We start from the raw sequence: 13,717 nt of genomic DNA on the forward strand, positions 1-13,717 counted from the left end.
ATGTAAAATCATTTTTTCTTGCTTAATTACCATAATAGAGCCTGCCATTGCCGGACCAATTTCGCAAATGCATATTAGTCTGGAACCTCACAGTTCGTTTTCGATTTCCAAGGGGTTTTACCAACGGGGGCAGACCAAAATGTCCTTGGACGCAATTGGATAGACGTACAACCAATCAGAGCAATGAAACGTGTGACGTAGCATACGTCCCGATTTGTCCAGGAGGGACTGTCCCGGTTTCGAGCTGGGTGTCCCAAGTCCCGACAAATATCTGTAAAACACTAAAATGTTGTTTTCAACATTCTCTACCACATTTGCGACCCTGTCTCCCACTCCATGCACAATCAGAATCAGAATCAGAATTGTCTTTATTGCCAAGTAAGTTTGTACAAACAAGGAATTTTTCTTGGCGTTTGGTGTATATAACCATAGCAATAAAACTAATAAGAGATAATAACAATGTAAAACGCAAGTACTGCAGGTCAGGAAACATAAATGTAAAATAGAATAATAAGAAAACGATATGTGAAATATGGCTGTTTTTAAAATAAAGAACTGTACAGTTTGTGCAGGAATGTGCAAATGTTCACAGTATGAAGTATAACAGTTTGTGCAATGTGCAAGGGTAATGGTCCAGAAGAATGAAGAATGTGCATTAATGTAACGCATTGAAAGATGGGGGACTTATGTAAATTTAACGTGTAGTGTCTATGGGGGCGGTGTAAGAGTCTGTGTCAGGCGGGGGAGGGAGGGGGGGTGTCCCGGGCCTTGTTGACGAGGCCAGCTGTAGACGGGAAGAAACTGTTCTTATGGCGTGAGGTTTTAATCCTGAGGGGAGAGGCGCATGGAGTGGGAGCGACCGGGGCGCAATTTACATCCGCGATCCCGCTCCGCTGCGCGTGCCCATCGCTCTTCAAATTGTGATTACTTCAGAAGTACATTAGAATAAGTCAAAAGTCATCCCTTGCCATAAATGCAAGACAATTCAAAGGATTAGGAAATAAACAATTCTATTCTTATACAAGTATTTGCTTTCATGCATACATGTTGACTGAAAGTATACTTTCTTTTACCAGTATCGAGTAAGGCTAGACCAATTAGATGACAATAAGACTCACTGACTCGTTAAAAATTCATTCATTTTTCTTGTAATTATATTCATACTACTTTATAATAAAGTTTGTTTGGAGATCACATCAAGATGTCTGGATATATGGATATATTGTACACCATGAAAGGAAGTTGTCTCAATGTTAACAGTTTGTGTTAAGCCCGGCAAGCTTTATATTATCACATTACTTTTTATGGCCAATATCAGATTCCAGTGAGAACTGGTCACGGTCCTGAACTGACCTGCATGCGCAGAAGCAACAAAGACTTCAACTGCAGCACGCTGTCGTACGGCCCGGTGGTTGTCGGGCGGCTTGGGACCAACCGTGTACCTCCATGAAATCTTTAAATCCAGACAGGGGCACAGTGCTTTGTTTGTTTCGTTCAATAAGGACATTAGAGTATTTTTTGAGCTTATCGAGCTTGTGCGTAATCACCGGGAGTCATGACATTTCACTGCATATATGTACGACCGTATGTGTATGTATGTGACAAATAATCTCTTGAACTTGAACTTGAACTTGTAAATTAAAATACATCTAAAATAAAAACACGTGTGCAAATATTATTTTTTTTTTTTGTGTCCCGAGTTCTTGAACATTCTGTGGGCCTTCAGTGATGCAAGTTTGACAAACAACTCTTTTTACTGAGTGAATCGTCAGGAAGGAAGGAATGTCCCAAAAAAGAGTCAAACCTTTTAATCATGTATTTTATTTTACTCTGTTTCCTTATTGAACGAAACAAAAAAAAAAAGCACTGTGCTTAATGGCTGGAGCCGGGCCTGTGCACTTAAGGGTCCCGGTTCTGGGGTTTGAAAATGTGAACAACCCTCCCCAATTGGATAGACCTAAACCAGATCACCGGTTGTGATTGGCCAGGTCAACTGGAAATTGGTCTGAAAGGGCCAGACATATCTGCCAGGGCAAATAAAACATGAGCTTGCGGATTCGTCTAGTTCCCAGGCTGATCATAATATATTTCTTGTAAGTAATTAGGTCCCAGAAAATGGCCACGCTGTGTAATATTTTAGACTAGCTAGCTACAATATAGGTCATCTCACAGATCCTTTCCATTGTTATTGCTCTAATGTGACATGAATCAGAATCAGTTTATCCCTTTAATTTATAATAAATAAAATAAAATAAAATAAAATATCAATGAATAATGAATATTAACACTATAGTATAATATCATACAATTTTAATTGTTTTTAATGAATTGCCAAATTTACACAAATAGCTGGAAAATACAAAGCAGAAATAGTCAAATATATAAAAATATACAGAATATACACCCTATACAAAATGCAATTCTATGCATCAAGTTCAAGTTCAAGTTCAAGAGATTATTTTTCACATACATATACTGTACATACGTCCTGTGAGAATGTAAGCGTGCATCCACTCAAGCTAGTCTTGTCCCTGGATCCCACTACCCAGTAATAAGAGTAATAATAATAAAAGGAAAAATAATCTATCCCGCTATGGATGCATGGCCAGGCCATGCAGACCATGTAAGTCCTCCTGAGGAAGGATACCGAGAAAGGAGGCAAATACCCTACGAGTCAACGTCAGGACACAACACGTTTTGCCACTCGCCGCTCGGCACCAGCTTAAGGCGGTTTCGACGAAATACACGACCCCGCACCGAGCGGGAAGAAACTTGCGTTATTGCGCTCCACCCCTCCACGACCAAGATGGCAAAGATCCCCCCGCTGCAAAGTAAATAACCCCATGAAAGCGATGGATGGAACCTGGACTCAGGCCAGCCGTGGAAGTTCAGCTAGAGTTACAGTGAACCTTTGTTGCTGGAGTACCTTTGCTTTGAGCAGGACAGGGTCATGTGTATCAGGAGGTGTAATCAACAGCCTAACTGGAGGCAAAACACACAACGGCAAGCTCTTAAAGCGGAGGTCTTCAACCTTTTTCAGCCCATGGACCCCGTGGTGACAGAGCAGGGACCCCGTAGATTTTTCTATATTATAACCTATATTATAGTCTATATAACCTTTCAAGAATGAACTCGGAATTTGGACTTTAAAGTCTAAATTAAATTTTGAGAATAAAGTCGGAATTCTGGAGGTGGTGGGCGGGGGTGGTGTTCCTCAATGAGGAGCACTCGGTGGCCCGACTGGCGGAGAGCGGCCTCTGAGTGGACGGTGTCACCACCGGCGCTGCCCTCCACCAGGGTGGTGATATCAGGTAATTTCTAAAATTGTCAGCCCGTTTAAGACCATCCCGATCGGGTGAAAAACGAGGAGCTGAGACGTGTGCGATTGTTACGGAGACAGGTGCTCATGCCGCTCAGCTCCACGGAGCAGGACCTGGAAATGTTTTGAGTGGTTAACAGGATAGTGGTAGAGTGAAGTGGAATAATTTTATTGTACAAAGTGTCATCTGAGAACATCGGGGAATAACCTCAATGGTAAACTCAAAAGCAAGTGTGGAGCCACACAGTACACACACACACACACACACACACACACACACACACGCACAGATAAATACATGCACTAACACCCACAGAGAGCACAACTGAATAGATACAAAAATCGAGCTCATAAATCCTGTGGCCCGCTACCCTCTATCTCATCCTCGGTATAGTATGGTTTCATGTAAAAAAAAATAAAGCCAAATCCTGGAATTAAAAAAAAAAAAAAAAAAAAAACATTAACACAGTTCGACAAAGTGAAGCAACCGGTCGGGCGTGGTGAGTTCACGCTCCACAATGCCCCCCGCCGCACTTTGAGACTTGGCAGGGAGCCTCGGGCGTCATTAGGACCCGGTCCCTTCCTCGCCCAAGGCCAGCGCACAACGGATCGTTTCACCGACTCCACAACTCGACACCGCATTTAATTAACGCAACGCCAACATGAGGCTTTTTTGAGTATAAATTGTTTTGAATATATTGAATCTTGCTTGAGATTGTTAACTCTGTATATTGTTAAAATGTAAAATGCTCAATAAATATACAAAAAAAAAAAAAAACACGGGGTACAGGTTAGCCAGTGTGACGTGTGTGAGGTAATGATGCTCAAGGCCTGTTTGCAATGTTGAGATTGCTGTACAACCAAATAAATTGTCTCTCTGGGTCTTTTTTGGATTCAGTGAAGATTGTGTAATTTCTGGTTTTATTGTTACAACGAACTACAATTCAGGAAGATCATACATATACATTGATATCTCTGGAATGTCTATAAATTCTGAATGTGGTGTTATTGCGTGTCTCTCCTCAGAAGCGTGTATGTGGCGCATAGTATTTTGCGCTTTGTTTTATCCAATTGTCTTCTGGTAATACTTTGACCTAATTCTTTTCAAACATAATAAAGGTTAATAGTACGGAAGTTATACCCGTCCCTGTGTAACTTTGTATGAGTAGTACCAAGCACCAAGCAAACATAACACCCACCCCTTGTTTAACGGCGATTATCTGTCGCACATGCGCAAAGTGATAACACATCACCAGTGACTGTTGCGGAGATGAGAAATGCAGCCTTTTTTTACCAACATATCCTACAAAAATGGACAGATTTGGATCAAACTCAGATGTCCAGATCATGTCCGTTGGTACGTCGGTTCTCGGACTGTACCCGTCTCAAGACTTTTGTGACTCTCCCAGATCACCTCCTCTCCATGCGTTATGTGCAGAAAATAATCTTAACGAGTCTACGAGTCGTGCCCCCGATCCTCCGTGCCCCGCCCCCACACAGTTTTTAGTTAGTTAGTTGTATTTGGAGGAACGGGGCGCACGGAGAGCCATGTTCGTGTCAGTGTCCGGACGCGGACGATTCACACATACAAAATATATATTTATGATTCCTCTTATTTATAATTCCTCATTGAATGTTATCTCTGTGCATTTTGTAAGCTGCTATCTGTATTATCCTGTTATTGTTATGCAGACTGACTGACAAAAAAAACGGGAAAAAAACCCAAAATGATTGCTCGACTTGAAGAATCTCAGTCGACTGACGGGTTTCCAACTGATGATTCGACTCGTCGACTTTCAGGGGACAGCCCTAGTCGGATAGATGCCATCCATAGACTACGACATCCTTAGACGACGTAATTTTTTCATGGACAAAAACAATTTTTCATGAACAAAAAAAAATTAACAAAAACAATATCTGCCAGCAGCAATACATAGGGTCCAGGTTGCTGGCATTAGTCACAAATACAGTTTTCCAAGTTCATGTGAAACGCAGCATAGTTTCTTATCGAGCCGAATTACAATTTGCAGAGTTCCCATGGAACGCAGCATCAGTTCAGTTCAGTTCATTTTTCAAATCCTGTGCGAAGCAACCAATGCACACCAATGGGGTCTACACTGTGCACCACGCTCCACGCGAAAGCCCCTCCAGAGCCACACCCTGCACATATATAACAAATTGGATGATGATGTCACAAAATGCCCCGCTCGCCAACGTACGGCTACTTCCAGCGGATTGGCAACGGTTTTTCTCTAATTCCTCTTCCAAATATAGATTGTTGTGGATCAAACTTGGACCACAAGATGTCGTCAATTCCCCGAATACAATCGCACGTCATCGCTGGGTTTGGCGGCAGACACTTTCAGCCGGAGAAATGCGAATAAGGAGAAAAATAATAATAAAAATTGGAACAAAAACAATAGGGTTACGTATATAGGCTTATAATGGTTCAGGAACCAAAATTGGTGTAATTTCGACATTACGGCACACGGTCCCTTAACCATACGGTCCCTTTACTGTGAGATAGAAATATAGGTCTTAAAGGAAGGAAAGGAAGAACATTTAAAGTAAGGTATTTTTAACCTAAACCCTGTTTTTTGATGGTTGGGAATCAGAATCTTTTATATTTAAAGAATAGATTAAGCCGACGGCCGCGCAATGGAGCGATCTCCACCTCGTTCTACATTTCTACGTTCCATGTTCTGCTTTTTCTTCATTTTTAGGTGCTCACTGAAAATGTACAGCTTTATTGGGAGGTTTATCTTTATCATTGATTATTGCTAAGTTTTTGGTTTACTGTATAATTTAAAAAAATATCTTCTAGTTAATTTTTAGCTTTATTGATTATTGCCATCATGATTCTTATCACTTTATTATTATTGCCTATTTTTCGGTGTTAAGCTGCTATGACAATGCAATTTCCCTCTGGGAATGAATATCTATCTATCTATCTATCTATCTATCTATCTATCTATCTATCTATCTATCTATCTATCTATCTATCTATCTTTTTCAACGGCGATTGCCCCATCGCGGTCGATAATTGAAAAGATTTGAATCACTCGGATCGACTCCAAGTGATCGAAAACATACGGCTGCAGGTTGAAAGAGACGTTGGTTTTATAGTGAGCATTTCTTTAATAAGAAATAATCAGTTTTCCTTTAACCACAACTCCAACATTCCTACAGGTATTGTTTGGCAAAGAACCAGACTGCAAATTCTCGTTGGGGGCAAGCCGCTCCTAATGAAGACTGACAGCACGCTATCGATCCGTCCGCCACAAAATATCTCTGTGGTGGCGGTGGCGGTCAGCAGCCCGGAGCAGGACAGGAAGCAAGACAGGTATGGGGTCCAACTGAGAATGATAAAAGTATAAAAGAATGATAATGTATTGCATGTGCACCACATTAACACCTGCAGAGACATACAGTAAAGTCATGAAACGAGTGGGGCCTTCTCAAGGGGAATGGTGGGGAATACGCCTCTAGACCGAACGAGCCCCCAGAAAATCCAATGTAACCCAATTCACATTCTAAATATCAATTTTCTCTTTGAGCCTCTGTAATATATTTGACGTTCGAAGGTTACAGCCTTTTTCATAAGGCTTTACACCGAGAGTATAAAACGCTCCCATTTATTAGAATGTCCGGTGAGTTGTTCAAGCCAAAGGATCCATCCAAGTCCGACTCAAAGTAACTGACACGCGGATGAGCTGATAACTGATATTTCAATCATTAAACCTGTGAAGCAGTTACCATGGCAACTTTGTGCTAAACTCACACTTACTAAAATATTTACTTTTTTTTTTTACAAAATTGTGCATTGTATTCTGTATATCAGTGTTTCTCAAATTGGAGTACTTGAACCCCTAGGGGTACTGCAGGGGTACTGCAGGGTGTACTCCGAAAATAACAAATAAATGTGTTATAATGTGTTATAAATGTGTTACAAAATATTGGTGATATATCTTCTTCTTCTTCTTTCCGCTGCTCCCATTAGGGGTCGCGTTTAAAAACACACATGATGCACATGCAGTACATAATTTATGTTAATTTTCTTTGTTTTTCTCCCAATGCCAGTGAAGGGGGTACTCAGCTAAAAAAAAAGATCTTAGAGTACACTGCTAAAAAAAGTTTGAGCACCACTGGTGTATATGATGCTTTGCTGTCCTGTACCAGTAGTAGTCAGCTGGTACCCGCCATTTTTTCTGTCTCTCTCTCTCTCTGTTGTGCATCCAACTCACATATCTCTGGACTCGCATTCCCCACTGTGACGGACCCGAAAGCAGAAAACACTTTTACACACACACACACCCACACACCCACACACCCACACACACACACACACACACACACACACACACACACACACACACACACACACACACACACACACATGGACACACGGACACACTCACAGACACACATGCACACACACACACATGGACACACGGACACACTCACAGACACACATGGACACACACACACAACCCTTTCCATCATATATATATATATATATATATATAATAAAAAAAAAAATATATATATATATACATATATATATATATTTTTTTTTTATTATATATATATATATATATATATATATATATATATATATATATATATAATATAATGTCTATAAATACACATATATATATGTTTATAATGATTATACAGTATATTTATATACAGCATATATATATATATATATATATTTAGTTTAAATAAAATATATAGTTTTATTTTCATTTTTGGAGTTTGTCCTGCTTTTATGATGACACAATGGTGTCACAGAACCTCCAAATGGGGTTGAGTGGGTTTGACATTTAAACGTGAAAAATAAGTTGTATTAACAAAATAAAAGTGCGTACTGTTGCGTTGATGACACAACAAATCCCCCTCCACCCTCCACCCTCCACCCCCCAAGAGTGGGCTGTGGGAGTGGGGCGGGGTGGAGGGGTGGGGTGGGGAGTGGATACCTTGCGGCCAGAAACCAGAGTAGGCCACAGTACACTGATAAAACTCCCTGATCCACACGCCAAGTTTCCCCTCACCCTCCTCCTCCTCCTCCTCTCTTCCTCCTCCACCTCTTCTTCTTCCTCTTCGTCTTCCCTCGAAGGCTACTACTACTTTGCCACTCCCCTGTTCCCTCTCTCTCCCCCTCCCTCTCTCGTGTCTTCTCTTCTCTCAACCACTCCCTTTCCTCATCCCTCACTCTTTCTCCCTCTCTCTCTGGCTCTCTCCCCCTCCCCTCCTCGTCCCGTCTCCCCTCTCTCATTGTCTCTCCCCCGCTCTCTCTGGTCCTCTCTCTCTCCCCACCTCACTCTCGCGTCCCCTCGCTCTCCCCCCCCCCACTCCCTTATCCCACCATCTCTCCCATTCTGGTATTCCTCCATCGCTCTCTCTGCAACTGTCTTGCCTTCTCTATCTCTCTCTCTCCCTCTTGTCTACCTCCTCTCGCTTTATCTCCATCGCTCTTCCCCACACTCACTCTTTCTCTCTCCCTCACTCGCTTGTCTTCCCTTTCTCCTTTCCTGGTCCTGCCTCTTGCCCTGTCTCTCTCTCTCTCTCTCGCCCTCCCTCTCTCTCTCTCTCTCTGGCTCTCACCCTCACAAATTCCATCCCTCTCTCCCAATGCACCCGTGTCCCCCCCCCCCCACTCCTTCTTGTTTCCACCCCTCACTCTCTCGTCTTCCCTCTCTCTCTTCCTCTCTCCCTCTCTGTCTCTCTTGTATTCACTGTCTCTCTCTTCCACTCTCTCCCGCTCTCTTCTTCCCTTGTCCTCCCTCTCTCCATCGCTTTCTCCCTCTCTCCCCCTTCCCCGGTCCTGCCTCTCTCCGTCTCTCGTCTCCCCTCTCTCTCCTTCTCTTCCCCTCTCTCTCCTTCTCTTCCCTCCCTCTCGTTCTCTTTCCCTCCTCTCCCCATCTCTCTGCCACCTCTCCTCTTTCATTTCCCTTTACTTTCCTTGATATCTGAGCCGGCACAGGCGCTCGGGTTACAGTTTTTACAGCTTAGCCAGCCTATTGCTGTATACATTCCTTTCTCCCCTGTTCTTACCCCACTCCTCTCCTCTCTCCCTCACCCCCTCCCCAACCCCGCTCACCCCCATTCGCCTTGATTACTCACCGAGGCTTATTTTACCCTCGCTCACATTAAGCAGCCATATGAAGGAAACACTGTCAGCCTGTTTAGTTTTTAGGGTTTTTTTTTTCGGAGGAGTTAGATCCCTCAATAGGGCACATTGTGTCACCCCCTCCTTCTTCTTCGTCTTCTTCTTCTTCTAGATCCAAAGGAGAGATGAAAAATCACTTAGGAAATAAAGGGCAAAACGATTTTTTCGACGGCCCGAGGGTTAGTGGTATAACAGAAAAGTAGAACATAGAAAATGTTATATATATATATATATATATATATATATATATATATATATATATACACACACACACACACACACACACACACACACACACACACACACACACACACACACACACACACACACACACACACATACAGAAATGAATCCAATGAGTGTCATTGCAGATCATCCCAACTGCTGGATTTAATGTTCAGATGAAGGCTTGCTAAAGTGTAAAGTCAATATTTACTAAAATTGATTCGATGCACATTCAAAACAGACTGAACGTAAACAACTTTTTTTTTTAGTTTTTTTTCCAATTGTGCCAGTGTTCCAACAGTTTTTTGCATATTGCCATTCCACTGTACAAGGCGAAACAGTGTGTCATTGTATTCATAGGTCCATCCTTTTGGGGAATTTCTGTCTTAACATGGTGACCTACATTTGTTTTGTTTTTTTCCCAACTCCAGTCAGAGTGTGCATTTGTGCATGGTTACTGCTGTGTGTGTGTGTGTGTGTGTGTGTGTGTGTGTGTGTGTGTGTGTGTGTGTGTGTGTGTGTGTGTGTGTGTGTGTGTGTGTGTGTGTGTGTATTTGTGGGTGTGTGTGTGTGTGTGTGTGTGTGTGTGTGTGCCTGTACAATCTTCCCGTCTGTATTTTGTTGGAGCGGGACGGGGGATGAAATTGAAGGTTGCACGATGGGGGACGACAATCTAACTTGTTTTGCCTCTCACCGTCTCCTAACGGCATCGACAGATCCGCAGCCTCGTCCAGCAAAGTGCTTTGTATATCGATCGACAGTGCTCAAGCTACTGGCCGGAGAGGGATAATATAATAATAAATAAACAAACAAACAAATAAATTATGAAATAAATATATGGTACATATAATATAATATATAATATAATAAATAAATACATAGATAAATAAATTTAAAAAACAAATAATAAACAAATAAATATATAAAATATATAAATAATAATAATAAATAAAAAATGACAATAATAATAATAAAATAATAATAAGATATAAAAAAATTATAATAATAATAATAATAAACACTTTTAACTGCACTATATAAGGTTAACTAATCTTTGAGTGCAAGACATATTTCCATTGTTTTGAAGAACCTCACTGATTACTCTTACAATAGTTGACAATTGAGCATTTATAGCTGATTCTAATTACTTCCAATTCCTGCATGCATGTGCATATGTGAACGTCCCTTGGATTTCCCCCAAAAAATCTTCAATAAAACCATAGGTTATGAGGTGTGGCTGGAGCTAGTGAAGTGAGGAGACACCCAATGCACACACACACACACACACACACACACACACATACACACACACACACACACATACACACCTCTGGAACTGTACATTCCCCTACTGAACCCTATGGGTGCTCCCCGCTCTCTGCACCCTGTCCCTACTCCTCCTGTCACCCACAGACACAACAAACTGCAGGGCAGGTTACCCGTCTTCTCCCATCGTAAACAAGAAGGTATGTTAAATATTTTATGAGGAAAAAAATATATATATATTTTGGAGATCCACTGCAGGTGTGCGGGGACAGAAATTACTGTATTACTTGTCTGATTTCATACACGACTCCTTCGTTCCATCATCCTCTTCCACTTTTTCTCAAACCTCAAAACACCTGAATGATGAGAGGTTTGCATTACCTCCCCTCAAGGACTTTTTTTTACCAGTTGTATTTTGGTAGCACAGTGGGATTCACTCTGGAATTCTGCGGAAACCTATAAAATGTAATTGTTTTCACAACTGTCCAATTAAAGGATGTAGACAAAGAAACCCTCTCTCAAAGAAAGTATTTGGCTTCAACCAAATACAACATGCACCCTATTGAAAGCATTTATATCAAATTAAACAATCATCTCTACCCCCACAATAGTCTTTCCTTGAGCAGCAAATTTATTAGAGTGATAGTAACATTATTTAACTTGGTTGACATTTTACGCATTCAAATACTGACATTAAGAAATTATTTGAGAATCATACCACCACATCCTTGCCTCCTAAGGTGTCATATGTTAAGGAATATTATAGACCAATAGGATTTGGAAAAAATCGAATTTCACAATTTTTTTTGCATAAATATGACTATATCGGTCATTTGATTATTATTTTTTTTTTGGCAGGGAGGGGGGGGTATGGGTGACTATTGGTGCTTTCATAAGATAATTGCAAATATCTGAGGAATAATCATTAGTGATATTATGACCAAGCAGGGAGAAGCATTGATTAGAACAGCTAGAACAGTCTATGAAGTTCAGAAATTCGCATTACTTTCCTGTAACGCAGTCTAGAATGCAACATTTAACTAATATCGCGATATCGTATGGCCAAAATCACAGACAGACTCATATCGCGATGTCGACGCGATATCGATATTTCGCCCCGATGGGGACAATCCCTCAACACCCCGGCTCTACGCGCACGACAACTATATGCAAACAAACAATGAGCACATGCAGACAAAGCGGACACGGCCTCGTTGCAAAAATACCACGCCGCACTTCTCGCCTTAACGATTAACCGCGCCGCGTGTGGCTCGAATATCAAAACCCGAACCGCAGATTACGAACCAAACGCGTCGATTATTTCAACAGATAACCGGGCAACGTGCCGAAGTGTCGGGAGCGTTCGGACTGTGTGTGCACGCACGCACGCACGCACATCTGGAGCGCACGCACGCCCGCACGCACGCCCGCCTCCGCCGCTCCGCTCGCAGCTGGAGCCCGGGCGAGCTCACCGCGTCCGTTCGACGCGCCGCGAACGCGTCCGTGAGCGCGCGTCTTTCCGCGCAAAACACCCCACCGTCGTAGCGCGCCCCGGGCTTGGTTGGACGCGGGGGCAGCCGCTGATCCGCTCGTAATAGTAGCGGCTCTGTTGACGCCTCCACTGACGCACTGGGTTTTCCATTAACTCCAGGCGAGCCGTGGGAAGGGCGGCGCGCAAACAGGCTTTATTATAACCCCTCCGATAATTGTCATTGTAGACAAACTTACAGGCAGATTATAAACAATGAATGGGCAACGACGTCGGCTTATTATTATTTTTATTTTTTTCATTCATTTTTCCTCCATTGTCCCGACCCACACCGCTGCGCGCAAATAACGTTTAAACGTGAACGTGACAATGGAACTTGGCACAATTCAATTCCAAGTTTGCCAATTATTCTATGAAATAATCTCGCCGGGGTTTGTTTTTTTTCCACCACTATAAATGTCTAACGCGTGCTCTCACAGGCGCGCCGGTTCCCGTGCGTAATAACCGTCGCAAACCACAGCAGAGAAAGAGAGCGAGAGAGCTCCCGTTTACCTTCATCTCCTCGTTTATTTCCCTCTTGACTGGGTGCGCTGGCTTCCTGCTCCTCTTGTTTTCCGGAGGTCTGCCCTCCTTTTCCATCTCTGCCATTTTCCTGGGATACTTCTGTCAGTATTTTGGAGGGGGGGGGGGTGGTGGTGGTGGTGGTGGTGGTGGTGAGGAAGAGGAGGAGGGATGGAGGGATGGAGCGGCGCGGCTCGGCGCGGCGCGGCGAGGCGGGGCGGCTTCACAGCAGCGTCCAGGTGGCGGGTGTCTCGGAGCTCCGCAGCGGCCCGTGCGACGCCGGCGACGCCGCCGAGGGTGCGCGGCGACCGGCTCGGTCGTCAGCCATCTTCCTGCCCGGGGGTTGATCCGCGGTCCGCGCGCGTTGAGTTGTGTGAACCGCCTCCGTTGAGTCAAAAGAGGGGTTGAGTGAGGGTGGGGGGGCCGACAGTGGGAGGGGCGTCCGCTGAAACATTATATGACGCGCTGGTGATCATAGGTGGGCTATTTCTTCTCCTCGGTTTTCCACTGAGTTGCAGCCGGAGCGGAGCGGCCACAGCCCGACACGTGCTGTATTGTTCTGCCGACTGACCCGGAGTCGTGCGGCTCTTGCTCCATGTGGTCGGTCAGATATCCCAGTTCAAAGCAGTGCTTCTCAATGTGGGGTCCTTCGGGGAGTCCTTCAAACAAGAGGGGTTGGGGGGGG

General features: G+C 43.3%; 1 protein-coding gene across 1 annotated transcript in view; it reads right to left on the minus strand.

Annotated features, from left to right (window-relative positions):
• The window catches only part of sobpa (sine oculis binding protein homolog a), a gene marked incomplete at its 5' end in the record, with an annotated part of 37,060 nt that extends 23,941 nt beyond the window's left edge, over positions 1-13,119 (minus strand). Inside the window, one exon of the mRNA XM_080012305.1 lies at positions 13,024-13,119. Coding sequence (XP_079868431.1) covers positions 13,024-13,119 — 96 coding nt within the window. The remainder of the gene's footprint in view (positions 1-13,023) is intronic.
• Positions 13,120-13,717: the final 598 nt, after the last annotated feature.

The sequence above is a fragment of the Zeus faber genome (assembly GCF_960531495.2).
Source record: "Zeus faber genome assembly, chromosome: 13".
In the NCBI taxonomy this organism is placed as follows: Eukaryota; Metazoa; Chordata; class Actinopteri; order Zeiformes; family Zeidae; genus Zeus; species Zeus faber.